We start from the raw sequence: 14,695 nt of genomic DNA on the forward strand, positions 1-14,695 counted from the left end.
ATTGGAGCTATCCCCTCTAATCCTCAGTCACTCCCTTAGGGTCCACATTGGAGCTATCCCCTCTAATCCTCAGTCACTCCCTTAGGGTTCACATTGGAGCTATCCCCTCTCATCCTCAGTCACTCCCTTAGGGTCCACATTGGAGCTATCCCCTCTCATCCTTTTTTCTTCCTCTTTCCCTTTAATATTTTCCCTCTTAAGGTGTTTATCTAATTTCCTCTAAAATATTGTGATTGACTCAGAATTTAAAAACTGTTTATGGTCATTCATCCCATATGCCAGTACCCCCTTGTTACCTGGAAAAAGCGTTTCACTATTTACCTGCTGAAGAGCAGGGTTGAGAGTGTGCAGTGCATGGCGTTGAGCGTGGATCTCAGGATAGGCTATCAACAAACATCCACTATAAGCCCACGGACTCCCACAGCTACCTGGACTACACTTCCTCGCACCCCGCTCCCTGTAAGGACTCTATTCCTTTCTCCCAGTTTCTCTGTCTCCGTCCATCTGCTGACGATGCCACCTTCCATACTAGCGCTTCCGACATGTCTTCCTTTTTCCTCAACTATCGTGGTTGACACGGCCCTTGACCGTGTCCGTTCCATTTCCCGCACTTCTGCTCTGACCCCTTCCCCTCCCTCCCAGAACCATGATAGAGTTCCCCTCACCTCCCCTTTCAGCATTCCGAAGGGACCGCTCCCTCTGCGACACCTTGGCCCACTCCTCAATCACCCCTAACAGCCCTTCCCCTTCGCCCGGCACCTTCCTGTGCAAGCGCAGGAGATGCAACACCTGCCCTTTTACCTCCCCCCTTCCCACTGTCCAGGGCTCCAAACACCCCTTCCAGGTGAAACAGCGATTTACTTGTACTTCTTGCAATCTAGTATACTGTATTCGCTGCTCACGATGCAGTCTCCTCTACATTGGGGAGACCAAACGCAGATTGGGTGACCACTTTGCGGAACACCTCCGTTCAGTTTGTAAGGGTGACCTCGAGCTTCCGGTCGCCTGTCACTTTAATTCTCCGCTCCATTCCCACTCAGACCTCTCCGTCCTTGGCCTCTTGCACTGTTCCAATGAAGCTCAACGTAAACTCGAGGAACAGCACCTCATCTTCCGATTAGGCACTTTACAGCCTTCTGGACTCAATATCGAGTTCAACAATTTCAGATCATAACCTCGGCCCCTATTACATTTTTATATATTTTTTATCCACACCTTTGTTTTGTGCCCTTCCCCCTTTTTTTCTCTCCCACATGGCAGCTGTCTCCCATTCTGCCAGCACATTTCACACCTAATCTAGAGCCGTCTTTTGTCTCCACTAGTCCTATCACCATCTCGTCTGGTTTTGAATACCTCTTAATGTCTCTTCTCTTTTGTTCTTTCATCCCCATTTCCCAGCCCCCAAACTGGCCTTTTAATCTGTTTCATTTCCTGTGTTTTTTCAGTCCTGACGAAGGGTTTCGACCTGAAACATTGACTCTATTTCTCTCTCCACGGATGTTGCCTGGCCTGCTGAATTTTTCCAGCATTTTCTGTTGTTATTTTGGATTTCCAGCATCCGCAGTATTTTGCTATCGTACAAGCCATCAGTTGTCAGGTCCACATTAAGGGCTGTCGCAAAATAAAACTTGCCTTTTTTTATTGGTGGCCTCTAGCAGTCCCTTTAAGGCCCCTTTAAGGACAACTGGTTCGGCCACATAAGAAATCAAAACACCAGACTAATTTCTGAGCGAGGTCCTGACACAGGCGATAGGGCCCCTCGTTAGCATGTGCAAGGCGCCCAATGTCTGTTTCCAGCATCCGCCAGGGACGCTTGAATATCGTCCGAGCCAATCTATCTCAGCCCCCATTGGGGTGCAGGAAACAGCCCCACAAAATGGGAACATTTTGCCCCCATTTCGTGCCTGAAAAAGCGGGTGCAACGAGGTCCGATTTTCTGATTCCAGCCATGCGATCGGGAATGGCTTCCCTCCCAGGGAGGGTGGGCCAGTCAGAGGGCGAGTCAGCCCAAGTCACTCTAGTGCACCCGGCCTGTGGTCAATTCAGGAGCAACACTGCTCTGTCAGCCCTCAAAGTCAAGAATTGGTACAGGGTGAAAGAGTTTCGAAGTGGGGCAAAAAACTAAACTACAATCCTGAAGGAAACATGTCTGGCATCTATATCCTCAAACTAGCCAAGGTGTCAACTGTAGCTCAGTGGGTAGAAACCTCACCTCTGAGTCAGAAGGTTGTGGATCATATTCCCACTCCAGAGACTTGAGCACAAAACCCAGGCTGACACTCCCAGTGTAGTACTGAGGGAGTGCTGCACTGTCGGCGGTGCTGTCTTTCAGATGAGACATTAAACCGAGGCCCTGTCTGCTCTCTCAGGTGGGTGTATAAGATCCCATGGCACCATTTGAAGAAGAGCAGGGGGAGTTCTCCCCGGCATCCTGGCCAATATTTATCCCTCAACCAACATCACCAAAAACAGATTATCTGGTCATTATCACATTGTGGGAGCTTGCTGTGCACACTTTTGGCTGCCTCGTTTCCTACATTACAACAGTGACTACACTTCAAACAATACTTCATTAGCTGTAAAGCGCTTTGGGTCGTGAAAGGCACTATAGAAATGCAAGTTCTTTCTATATCTTTCTTTTTAAACCATGTTTAAACCATTCACAAATATTGAGCAGTCTCCTGTAAAATCTAATCATGTTGTGGGGAGAGAGATCCCCATGAAGAATGAGTATAAATTGCTTTACCCTAGTTAGGTTCTTGCATGTCCCACGCAATTCGCCAACCAAGAAATCTTTCCAGGTCTCTCTGCTAGTATTGGATTAGAACTGGCCCCTGGGGTTCATAAGAGTGATTGACGAGCTCTCTGATTTCTCCTCACTTTGCCTCACTGACTCCCATGGGTGAAGGTTAGGGCTAGTTGTTGGTGTGAATCTAATTATGTCATGCCATGCTAATATAACAATATACAATGCATCATTGGGTTCTGTGCAATGCTTATTTAACTTTATGAATAGAGTAGAATGGGCCTATAGTCTCTGGAATTTAGAAGAATGAGAGGTGATCGCATTGAAATGTATAAAATTCTTAGAGGGCTTGACAGGGTAGATGCTGAGAGGCTGTTTCCCCCTGGCTGGAGAGTCTAGAACCAGGGGTCACAGTCTCAGGATAAGGGGTCAGCCATTTCGGATTGAGATGAGGAGGAATTTCTTCACTCAGAGGGTGGGGAATCTTTGGAATTCTCGACCCCAGAGGGCTGTGAATGCTGAGTCATTGAGTACATTCAAGGCTGAGATCGGTAGATTTTTGCACACTAAGAGAATCAAGGGAAAGGGGGATCGGGTGGAAAAGTGGAGTTGAGGTAGAAGATCAGTCATGATCTTATTGAATGGCGGAGCAGGCTCGAGGGGGCCGAATGGCCGACTCCTGTACTTAATTCTTATGTTCTTATGAATAGGATATTACTTGGACATTTATCTGCATAGCATGTACAAATATTGTACAAATACTGTTCATTAGACTTACTGAGTAATACTTAGTACCTGGAGATGGGGGTCAGTTTTGGTCCAAAATCTGTTGACTTTAGTTAGACTAATAGGCTTGCAAAGAAGTCAAGCCTGAATTTTTTTTATGAAGGGCAATTGCACAGAAAACCCAGGAAGTGATGTTGAGTTTGTACAAGTCTAGGCTATAATTGGAATAGTGCACGCCGAGGCTCAGTGGGCAGCACTCACGCCTCAAAAGGTCGTGGGTTCAAGTCCCACTCCAGCGACTTGAGCACAAAATCCTAGGCTGACACTCCCAGTGCAGTGCTGAGGGAGTGCTGCACTGCCGGAGGGGTCGTCTTTTTATAGAGTCATAGTCATTGAGTCATAGAGTTATACAGCACAGAAAGAGGCCCTTCGGCCCATCGTGTCCACGACGGCCATCAAGCCCTGTCTATTCTAATCCCATTTTCCAGCACTTGGTCCGTAGCCTTGTATGGTATGGTGTTTTGATGAGACGTTAAACCGAGGCCCTGTAGGCTCTCTCAGGTGGACGTAAAAGATGCCACAGCACTATCTGAAGAAGAGCAGGGGGGAGTCCTCCCCGGTGTCCTGGCCAATATTTATCCCTCACTCAACAACAATGTAAACATGAAGATTATGAAACAGTGACATCGTTACAAAATGTAAGTAGTAAAGTTACTAGACAACAGCAGAGCAAAACTCAAATATCCAATGTGTAATTATTCATAAACATTATTGTAGCATTTTCAAATGGTTTTTGCAGCAATTTTGTTATTTATGTTGAAAAGACTTGGGGGGAGGGGGTGAAATTCGATAAGGCCCGAAAATGGGCGCGGGGCACCGCGATGCGAGATATACCCGTGCCCGTTCAGAAAGCGCTGCCTGCTAATTCAAGTGATTGTAGCGCACAGCCTAGCGACTAACGCGCTGCTGACGGGCTGTGCGCTCGGCAGGGGGCCCACGTTTGCAGCGCTGGAGCGAGACTGGTTTACGCAAAGCTAGCCTACTCCTCTTCAAAGGCAGTCTCTAGCTGAACTGCCTTGCGAAAAAAAAAATTATAAATCCTTCAGAACCAGCCAGTCTTTAGCTCTGAAAGCTGAACTGCCTTCTGCACATAAAAAAGTGTTTCAGCACTAACACAAATGAACAACAGGCCAGGGAAAGGGTGGCCAGAGTCTCGCACGCAGCACTCCAGCATTGTGCAGGGGGTCAACACTGCAAGAGAGGTCCTCTACCCACAGGGGCCAGGCGGCGCTCCAGAAAGAAGGATGTGGGATCAGATCGCCGAGGCCATCACTGCCAGCAGTGTGGCTCCCACGACCTGGTTCAAGTGCCCAAAGACGTTTCATGACCTCAAACGAGTGGTCAAGGTCAGTGAATGCATCTTCAAAAGCCGTCTCCTACCAACTGCACTACTAGCCTGACACACTGCATGACCCCCCTCCATCACTCACCTAACAACCATCTCTACCAAACAAGAGGGACACCTCACATTCCTAGCTTTACCTCACCCGCTTGGAGGAGACGGTGCTGGCCATTCTAGGCAGGGGCATGGCTGAGCCCTTGGCCAGCGGCGGGGCTGAAAGAATACAAAATGCTGGTATCCTCGTACGTTATCCTCCTTCTCAAATCCCACATCCCCCCATCCCACAATATCTTCTGATTTACAAGCTGCACATGGTGTAAGCAAGCACCTCTTGCTTTAACCCCCCCCCCTCACCACAACCCTACCCTTGTGCCTTCCTCATTTCAGATATCCAAGAAATCCAGCCTGCCCAGCCAGTGGGTGACCAAGAAGAGGGAGAGGAGAATGAAGAAGAAGAAACACCGTCACTTGATTTGACTCTCCCAGCCACCAGCTCCACGAGGTCGACCTGCAAAGCCATCTGCAGTGTCCCCCACTGAAAGTCAGCAGCCTTCCACCAGCCATGCTGCAGCCACTGGGGTAGCACTGCCTGACGTCACTAGAATAGGCAAAGGCACACACAAGACAGTCACTAAGAGAATGCATAAGGGTGATGAGTTTATTTCTTGATGCAATATTGGATGCATATATGGATAAAGTTGGATTGAAAAGTTTGCTTTGTGGTGGCTTTTATTTCAGCATCGTGGTCAAGAGGACACTAGGATGGTCAGTAACAGAGGGAAGGTAAGGTGTGGGACTAATGCTGAAAGGAGCATTGGGGTTGTGTTCACTGGTACCACAGGTGGATGATTCAATCCCGGATATCCTGGCCAGAAAGGGGCTGTCTGGGTTTCCTCCTTCCTTCCGCTTCCGCTCGTCTGCTTTTTCCTCTTCTGCACCTTCCTCTTCCTCCTCTTCCTCCTCCCTCTGCAAACAGGTTGTCTCCTTTGCTGCCTCTGCTTCCTCTACCTGTGATGTTGCAGCCCAAGGGGGACTGCAACTAGAGCCCCCAGGACTGGGAGCAAGTGGTCTTCTCAGAGGCCTTCCTTTAACATCCAAAGCCTTGCAAACGTCCAGCAGCACTCCCTGCACACTTTAACAACTTTTTTTAATGTATTGCACCAAGCCACTACTACAATAAAATGTAAAAAAAAAGTCCAAAAGCAAAAATCTAAACTTGCCTGAAAGATGTGTGTGTCCCTTTAAGAAGCACTGGCAGCGTCTCTGTGGCGCTGCTGCAGGCGTGTTCCTCCGTGCGTGGTTTGGAGAGGACGGTATCAAGGGCGGCGACGTCCAAAATCACAGTCGTGCGTCAATTCAGGCGTTGCCCGCTGATTGACATCGTGATCTGCTGCATTTAAATGTGGCCGGCGAGCGCAGGCCAACGCAGCGCTGCCACCCTCCCCAAAATGGCGGCTGCCGCGTTCTGCACCGGTAGCAAGGCAGCCACCATTTTTTCAGCAAAAAAAACGGACTTAACGGCTGGCGCTACACCGCGCAATTTCACGGCCCAGATATATTACAATTTTTACCACCACGTAAAAACAACAGAAAGGAATATTCTCTCTTCGGGGGGGGTGGGTGGGTGGGTTTGTTGTCGGCCATTTTGCACCTTACCATTGTTGACCTGGACTACGACTTTTTGGCCATTCACCGTGACCTCACCCTCAGAGTACAACCGCAGCTCGTATAGTCCGGAATCACTGGCCACAATTGGCTGGAGCACCAGTGAGCAGTTCCCTTTAGGAATAAGCGATATAAACATTTGCGCACGGCCTTCATATGGGTTGGGTTCGGTGACAGACTCCAGCACAGTCCCGACCACTCTGTAGATGGGTCTGTAGTAATTGTTAGGTCCCGTGATGACTCCCCATTCCACTCGCAGATTGTTAGATTGGATCTCTTCATCCGTTTTGAATGTACACAGTATAAGAAGCCTGTCTCCTTCACTGACCTCAAACTTGGTTTTGGGTATCTGGATGTCTTCAATGTCTAAAGCTGATTTGGAAAGAATTGTTAAAGACAGTTAACAATAAAGAAGAAGCTGTAATCAATCTATCATTACTTCAGCTAGATTAAACCCTTTCAGTTGGAATAGGCTGGAAATTACCATTGGTGATATTAGTGGACAATTGCTAACTTGAGCTCATCCAAAACTCTGCTGCCCGTGTCCTAACTCACACCAAGTCCCGTTCACCCATCACCCCCCGTGCTCACTGCCCCGTGTCCTAACTCACACCAAGTCCCGTTCACCCATCACCCCCCGTGCTCGCTGACCTACACTGGCTTCCAGTCCGGCAACACCCCAATTTTGTGTTCATATCTTCCCATGGCCTCACCCCTCCCTCTGTCTGTAACCTCCTCCAGCCCCACAACCCTGCGAGATCTCTGCGCTCCTCCAATTCTGGCCTCTTGCACATCCCCGATTTTAATCGCTCCACCATTGGCGGCCGTGCCTTCAGCTGCCGAGGCCCTAAGCTCTGGAATTCCCTCCCTAAACCTCTCCGCCTCTCTCCGCCTCTCGCTCCTCCTTAAGACACTCCTTAAAACCTACCTCTTTGACCAAGCTTTTAGCCACCTGTCTTAATATCTCCTTACATGGCTCGGTGTCAAAGTTTGTCTAATAACATTCCTGTGATGTTTGGGATGTTTTACTACATCCAAAGCGCTATATAAATGCAAGTGGTTGTTGTTGCATTTGTATGTTATTCCACTGTCCACTATCTTAATGCAGGCATTAACACATTTGACAGTAACTTCTAGGATTTTGACTGTGGAGGTGCTAAGTATTTAATTGTGGATTCCAATAATTACAATGTGATACCCATTTTAAAATAATTACAATATCTTGTTGATTCATTTGCAACCTAGCCAATGGTATTGGCCAGATTTTTCTGAAAAAATAATGGCGTGTGATCGATGCGTGCCATTATTAATGTGAATTGAGAATCACCACAAGTTGCCGGACGATTTACGCCGCTCCTCCGTTAACCTCACAAAAACATCTCACCCTCAACCTTCCCATGAGTTTCATGAAGTTGTTGCATTCGCACATTACTTGTCCATTAAAGGCGTCACAGGAAGTCAAGTCTAATAATTAACAGCGTAAGTACCCTTTTAACGGCGTGAGAATTGTTAATGACTGCCAATCAACCTCTCTGGCCCAGAAAGTGAACAATTAATAGTCATAGAATCATAACGGCACAGAAGGAGGCCATTCGACCCATCGAGTCCGTGCCGGCTCTCTGTAGAGCAATCCAGTCAGTCCCATTCCCCCGCTCTATCCCCGTAGACCTGCAAGTTTATTTCCCTCAAGTGCCTATCCAGTCTCCCTTGAAAATATTGAGTGTCTCCGCTTCCGCCACTTCCGTCAGCAGGAGTCTCATTCTTTCAGGTTGTGAATTGTTGTTGGAGATTTTTTAAACGTCAAATTTTTAATTTAAAAATTATTTTTCTTTCTTTTCCTTTCTTTCGTTTTTTTCTCTCTTTTAATCCAATCTTTCTTTCTCTCTCTTTCTGTATCTGATTTGACATTGAATTCACCCGCTCTAATTCACCCTGCTTCTCAATCCTGCCTCTGTTTATTTCCCAATCTTTTAATCTCGTTGGTTAAGGAGATACCCTGTTGCTTGCCCTGTTCACTCAGGTCCCAGATGCCCTGTTGCCCTCATCGCGCCGTTATCAGCTCGCACTTTCACCAACTGTATGGGCAAAAAATTTTAAAACCTAAATGGGCACGAACAAGTCGAACTAACGGGGCACGCTGCAAGATGCCCCACTCCAGGAGAATCTGGGCCATTATAATGGGATCAAACAGGTGAATATGGATCTAAATATGAACCAGTGTGTAAAACTGGATAGAACTTGCATTTATATAGCACTTTTCATCCCATCAGGACATCCCAAAGTGCTTCACAGCCAATTAAGTACTTTTGAAGTGTGGTCGCTGTTGTAATGTAGGAAACGCGGCAGCCAATATGCACACAGCAAGATCCCACAAATGTGATGTTGATTGAGGGATAAATATTGGCAAGGACTCCCCTGCTCTTCTTCAAAATAGTGCCGTGGGATCTTTTACATCCACCTGAGAGAGCAGACGGGGCCTCGGTTTAATGTCTCATCTGAAAGACGGCACCTCCAACAGTGCATCACCCCCTCAGTACTGCCCTGGAGTGTTGGCCTGGATTATGTGCTTACGTCTCTGTAGTGGGACTTGAACCCACAACTTTCTGACTCAGACGAGTGTGCTACCCACTGAGCCACAGCTGACACCTGACACTAAAACTAAGGGGTAGATTTTACAAATTGTGCTCCAGGAGCAGACTTTCACTCACCAGGAGCGCATATTGGGAATTCAGGAGTGGAGGTCAAGGTGCTAATCTCCCGGAGACTTCTGCCATCTGCATCAAATTCCAAACATATGCTCTGTGTCGGGTGCACATCTTCACAACAGTCAACATATTTTCAAAGCTTTACTAAATCTATCAAATCTACACAGCAGTTGAATCAAGGCAAAGTGAGTGGCAACTAACCAGAGATGTTATACAAGGCCTGGCTCTGGGATTCGGATGGTGTTATAAGTAAAATCTCTGCATTTTCTGACGATACTAAATTGCATAGAAGACTCTTGAAGGGAGAGTTATGACTTAGAGATCTCGGCCGATCAATGTTGAATACCATTCACTAAAGATTACACATCTCACGGGTGTAAGGTAGATATTATCTTGGAGGCGGTGTCATTCTTCATCCTCTGTGATCAGAAGTGCACGTTACTGCCCGATATCTCTGTTATGTTCATAAATAAATAGACATTCTTATTATGAACAGCTAGCTTGGAGCTAGTCATTTATTCAGCCATCTGGACTAGTGTACAGGCCTCCATCTTGACTACTGCCTTGTGGGTAGCCTAGTGTTATATACATACAGCTCTACAGCTCCACCTAGTGTACCATTCTAGAATGACAGGTTACTGATCATTATATCCCCCTTTCTTTGAGGTTAAACAAAATCAATATCAATCCATATCAATCAACTTTCAAGAAACACGATAAAGATGATATCAGTAACACTTTTGTTAGTGCTCTATAAACATCTTCACAACAGTCAACACATTTTCAAAGCTTTACTTTATACTCAAAGATTAAGTCTATCAGGCTTTTTTACTTCATGTGTGGATCTTCTCAGCACAGGTAAGTCTCTTGGATAGTTTCTTGTGTTTTTAGGAGGGAACGGCGGTTCCTCCTGAGAATCTGTCCTTCCTCAGTTCTAACAGTGTATGACCTTGGTCCTACTTCCTCAAGAACTGTAGCTTTCCTGTTCCATGCATCTGGATCCTCAATCCTGACAACATCATCCCTTGTCAATGGTTTCAGAGTTTTGGATGACTTGTCATAGTATGATTTCTGTTTCAGCTTCAACAGTTGAAGTCTCTGTCTCAGTTCCTTACTCTGCTTTTCTTTTGCACAGCAGGGTAGCGTGGTACGCAACTTGCGACCCATTAGGAGTTCAGCAGGTGAAGAACCAGAGTCTAAAGGTGAGGCTCGGTAGCTCAGCAGGGCAAGATAAGGATCAGACTTGCTTTCTGTCGCTTTCTTCAGTAGCTGTTTGAGAACTTGAACATCTTTCTCTGCCTTACCATTCGACTGAGCATACAGAGGACTGGATGTGATGTGTTGAAAGTCATAATGTGCTGCAAACTGTTGCCACTCCTTACAGTTGAAGCACGGACCATTGTCGCTAACAGCAATCCTGGGAATTCCATGTCTGGCGAAAATGGATTTCACATGCATTATGACACTGCTTGCTGTGGTGCTTGAGAGCAGCGCCATCTCAGGATAGTTAGAATAGTGGTCAATCACTATTAGATAGTCTTTACCATTCAAATGAAAAAGGTCCTGTTATAACCGAGTAGTAAGGTCCAATTAATTGATATACGTGAGACTTCAGGAACTCAAAACTTTACTTTTCATTTACACAGGATAAGGAGAGAACAGAGCTCTTACAAGCTACAGGCATGCACTCTGTATTTCTTACTGCACGAGCAAACCAAGATGGATGATCCTATGATGTCATTCTACCCATAATGCAATTTTACCTTAAGACACTGGTAAATGAACCCCTTAGCATTTGTCTCCCTCTGGTGGATAACTTAAGCATTACATCCGAGATTACTATATCCCCCCTCTCGTAAGTTACAACAATTCTTAACAACATTCTTAAAAAGTCCATAAGGAAACTCCTTTAACGATAGTCCATCCTGAACAATCTAGCAGGTTGTGATCAATCGCTCTGGCGGCTTGTGAGACCTTGTTGAACGTCCCTGCTTGGTTGTGGTAGAGCCACCTGCTGCTCCTGAGCAGTACTCAGAGTATCTGACTCTGCTACGATGGTTTCCTCTTGATGAAGGGGTCCAGGTATAACTGTCTCTGTTCGTGGTGGTGGGACCACCAATGCCTTTGGATAACTGGGGACCAACTTGTCCTCCAACCTTTCCTCTGGAACCTCCAGTTCAATCTCCCGTTGTCTGGTCAGTATCTGATCCACATGTCTGCGTACTACCTGACCAGTTCCCAACATCAAAACTCTGTCCTTTGGAGCTGCACGGATAGGCGTACCTGGTATCACAGAATCACAGAAACCCCACAGTGCAGATAGAGGCCACTTCGGCCCATCGAGCCTGCACCGACACATATCCCACCCGATCCCCGTAACCCCTACACCAACACATATCCCACCCTATCCCCGTAACCCCACGTATTTAATCCCCCTAACACTAAGGGTCAATTTTATCATAGCCAAATCAACCTAACCCGCACATCTTTGGACTGTGGGAGGAAACCGGAGCACCCGGAGGAAACCCACGCAAACACGGGGAGAATGTGCAAACTCCACACAGACAGTCACCCGAGGCCGGATTCGAACCCGGGTCCCTGGCGCAAGGCATCTGCGTTCCCATGGTACTTGCCCGCTTTGTAAATGATGACATACTCATATGCCCTCAACGTCACGGCCCACCTCTGGATTCGGGGTGACACCATCTGTGGTACTGCTTTCATCTCATTAAAAAGAGATAGAAGAGGTTTATGATCGGTGCATATGGTGAATTTTCTGCCATATATGTACTTATGAAACCCCTGTAACCCAAACATTACTGCTAATCCCTCTTTATCCAACTGGGAATAGTTTTTTTCCGCTGGGGTCAGAGTTCGAGACCTAAACCCGATCGGTCTTTCTGTTCCATCTTCCATACAGTGTGAAGGAACTGCCCCCACCCCATAAGGTGAAGCATCACAAGAGAGAATGATGTCTTTCTCTGCATTGTAGTGAACCAGCACATCCGAGGACAGCATCAGTTTCTTGGACTGTTCAAATGAAACCTTCTGTTCCTCTTCCCACTGCCACGGTGTCTCCTTGCGCAGTAGTTTGTGAAGAGGTGCTAACACTGTTGACAAGTTTGGCAAAAACCTGTTATAATAGTTTAGCAGTCCCAGGTAAGCTTTTAACTCAGTCACATTTGTAGGATCTGGTGCCTCCTGCAGTGCTTTTACCTTCTCCTTGATTGGATGGAGCCCTGTGGCGTCCACTCTGTGTCCCAGGAACATGGCCTCATTCCCCAGGAAAGTGCACTTACTTCTCTTGAGCCGTAACCCAGCCTTATCCAATCTTTGCAGTACCTCTCTCAGAGTGCTCAGATGCTCCTGGTCGGTTCTTCCCGTCGCCAGAATATCATCCAGATAGATGGAAACATGTGGAATCCCTTGCAGTACACCTTCGATAGTTCTCTGGAAGATAGCTGGACTAGATGAGACACCAAATGGCAAGCGGTTATAGGTAAACAAACCCTTGTGTGTATTTATGATTACATGCTTCTTGGATTCGTCATCTAGTGTAATCTGCAAGTATGCATGACTCATATCCAGCTTCGTGAATTTCTTCCCTCCAGCCAGGTTTGCAAAAAGATCCTCAGTTTTAGGAATAGGATACTGTTCTAGTTTAGACACCCTATTTACAGTCAATTTATAATCTCCACAGATTCTTACCGAATTGTCCAGTTTTAAAACAGGTACAATTGGAGCTGCCCATTCTGAACATTTCACGGGTTCCAGAATGTTCTCCCGCAAAAGACGATCAAGCTCAGCCTCTACCTTCATGGCATAAGGCACAGGTCGTTGTTTAAAAAATCTTGGCAGTGCCTCCTTGTTGACATAAATCTTAGCTGGGGGGGCCATTAAATATTCCAAGTTCTTCCTTGAACACATTCTCATGTTCAATCAAAACTTCTTGCAAAGACAACTGTTTGCCTCCTTCCAATTGATTTATTGCTCCCCAATCTAATTTAAGTTCTCGTATCCAGCCCCGACCTAACAAATTTGGTCCAGAACCCGATACTACAACTACAGGTAGCTGTTCCACGGTGTCCCTGTGTTTCACAGTTACAATAGCTGTACCCAAGGTTGTCACTCGTTCACCGGTATAGGTTTTAAGCTTCATAGAGCAAGACTTTAACTCTGGAACTTTTGCACGGTTCCACAATTTTGAATACTCTTCCCTGTTCGTTATGGTTACGCCACATCCAGTATCCACCTCAAAGTTCACCTTAGTGTCATTTACTATCAGTTGCAAAGCGATAGGATCCACTTTCGGAATGTCCTCTACCATACTATGCAATATGAACACGTCGTCTTCTTCCTCAGCTTCTCCTCTGATGTGATGTGCTCTCTGTTTTTTCACTTCTCTTACCAGGTTTTGCTTTTCTCCCCCTTTAGGTTCGTACACCTCCAGGGTAGCTTTAGCTCTGCATGCACGTTTTTATATGTCCTTTTTTTTCACACTTGTGGCACTTTTCCTCCAGAAACCTGCATTCCCTTGCCAGGTGATCTCCATTGCATCTATAACATGCTTTTAAATGCGCACGTTGTGGTGTATGACTCATATTTAACTTGTGCACCAGCGTCTGACCTGCAACTTGCTTTGTAGTAGACCAGTCGCAACCTTGTATTTCTTGCACATCTTGGTTCGCTGTCTCTATTAATTGAGCAAGTTCCAATGCTTTTTCATACGTAAGCCCAGTCTCGGACAATAATCTCCTCTGCATTCGAGCATCCATTATCCCACAAACCAGCCTATCTCTCAGCATGTCCTTCAAGCAGTTCCTGTAATTGCAATCATGTGCCAGTTTTCTCAACACCACTACATAATCCAACACAGTTTCTCCTGGTATCCTGTTCCGTGAATTAAATTTGAAACGCTGTACAATCTCACTCGGTCTGGGATTGAAATGTTGCTTTAGCAAGTCCACTAATTCAGTAAATGATTTATCTCCAGGCTTTGCAGGACTGCATAAGTTTCTCAATAAACTATACGTCAGACTTCCCACCGAAGTTAGCAAAATAGCTCTCCTTTTTCCAACATTGACAATATCATTTGCTACAAAGAAATGCTCCAATAACTCACAGTACTCTTCCCAAGTTTGATTTTGAACAGCAAAAGCAGAAATCTCTCCAACTCGAGTAGCCATGATTCAGATGCAGTGTTCTTGTATTTTCCCTTCTTCAAGTTGATATCTGTTTATTCTCGTCGCCAAATGTTATAACCGAGTAGTGAGGTCCAATTAATTGATATACATGAGACTTCAGGAACTCAAAACTTTACTTTTAATTTACACAGGATAAGGAGAGAACAGAGCTCTTACAAGCTACAGGCATGCACTCTGTATTTCTTACTGCACGAGCAAACCAAGATGGATGATCCTATGATGTCATTCTACCCATAATGTAATTTTA

At 46.1% G+C, this 14,695-nt stretch overlaps 1 protein-coding gene across 1 annotated transcript in view; it reads right to left on the reverse strand.

Moving 5' to 3' along the window:
- Nucleotides 1–14,695, reverse strand: part of LOC147103529 (uncharacterized) — a 34,323-nt gene that overhangs the window by 11,894 nt on the left and 7,734 nt on the right. Inside the window, exon 2 of the mRNA XM_085962128.1 lies at nt 6,531–6,911. Within this exon, the coding sequence (XP_085818254.1) occupies nt 6,531–6,911 (381 nt within the window). The remainder of the gene's footprint in view (nt 1–6,530; nt 6,912–14,695) is intronic.

The sequence above is a fragment of the Somniosus microcephalus genome, chromosome 19 (genome assembly GCF_052327205.1).
Source record: "Somniosus microcephalus isolate GS21.2 chromosome 19, FLI_Smic_1.0, whole genome shotgun sequence".
NCBI lineage: Eukaryota > Metazoa > Chordata > Chondrichthyes > Squaliformes > Somniosidae > Somniosus > Somniosus microcephalus.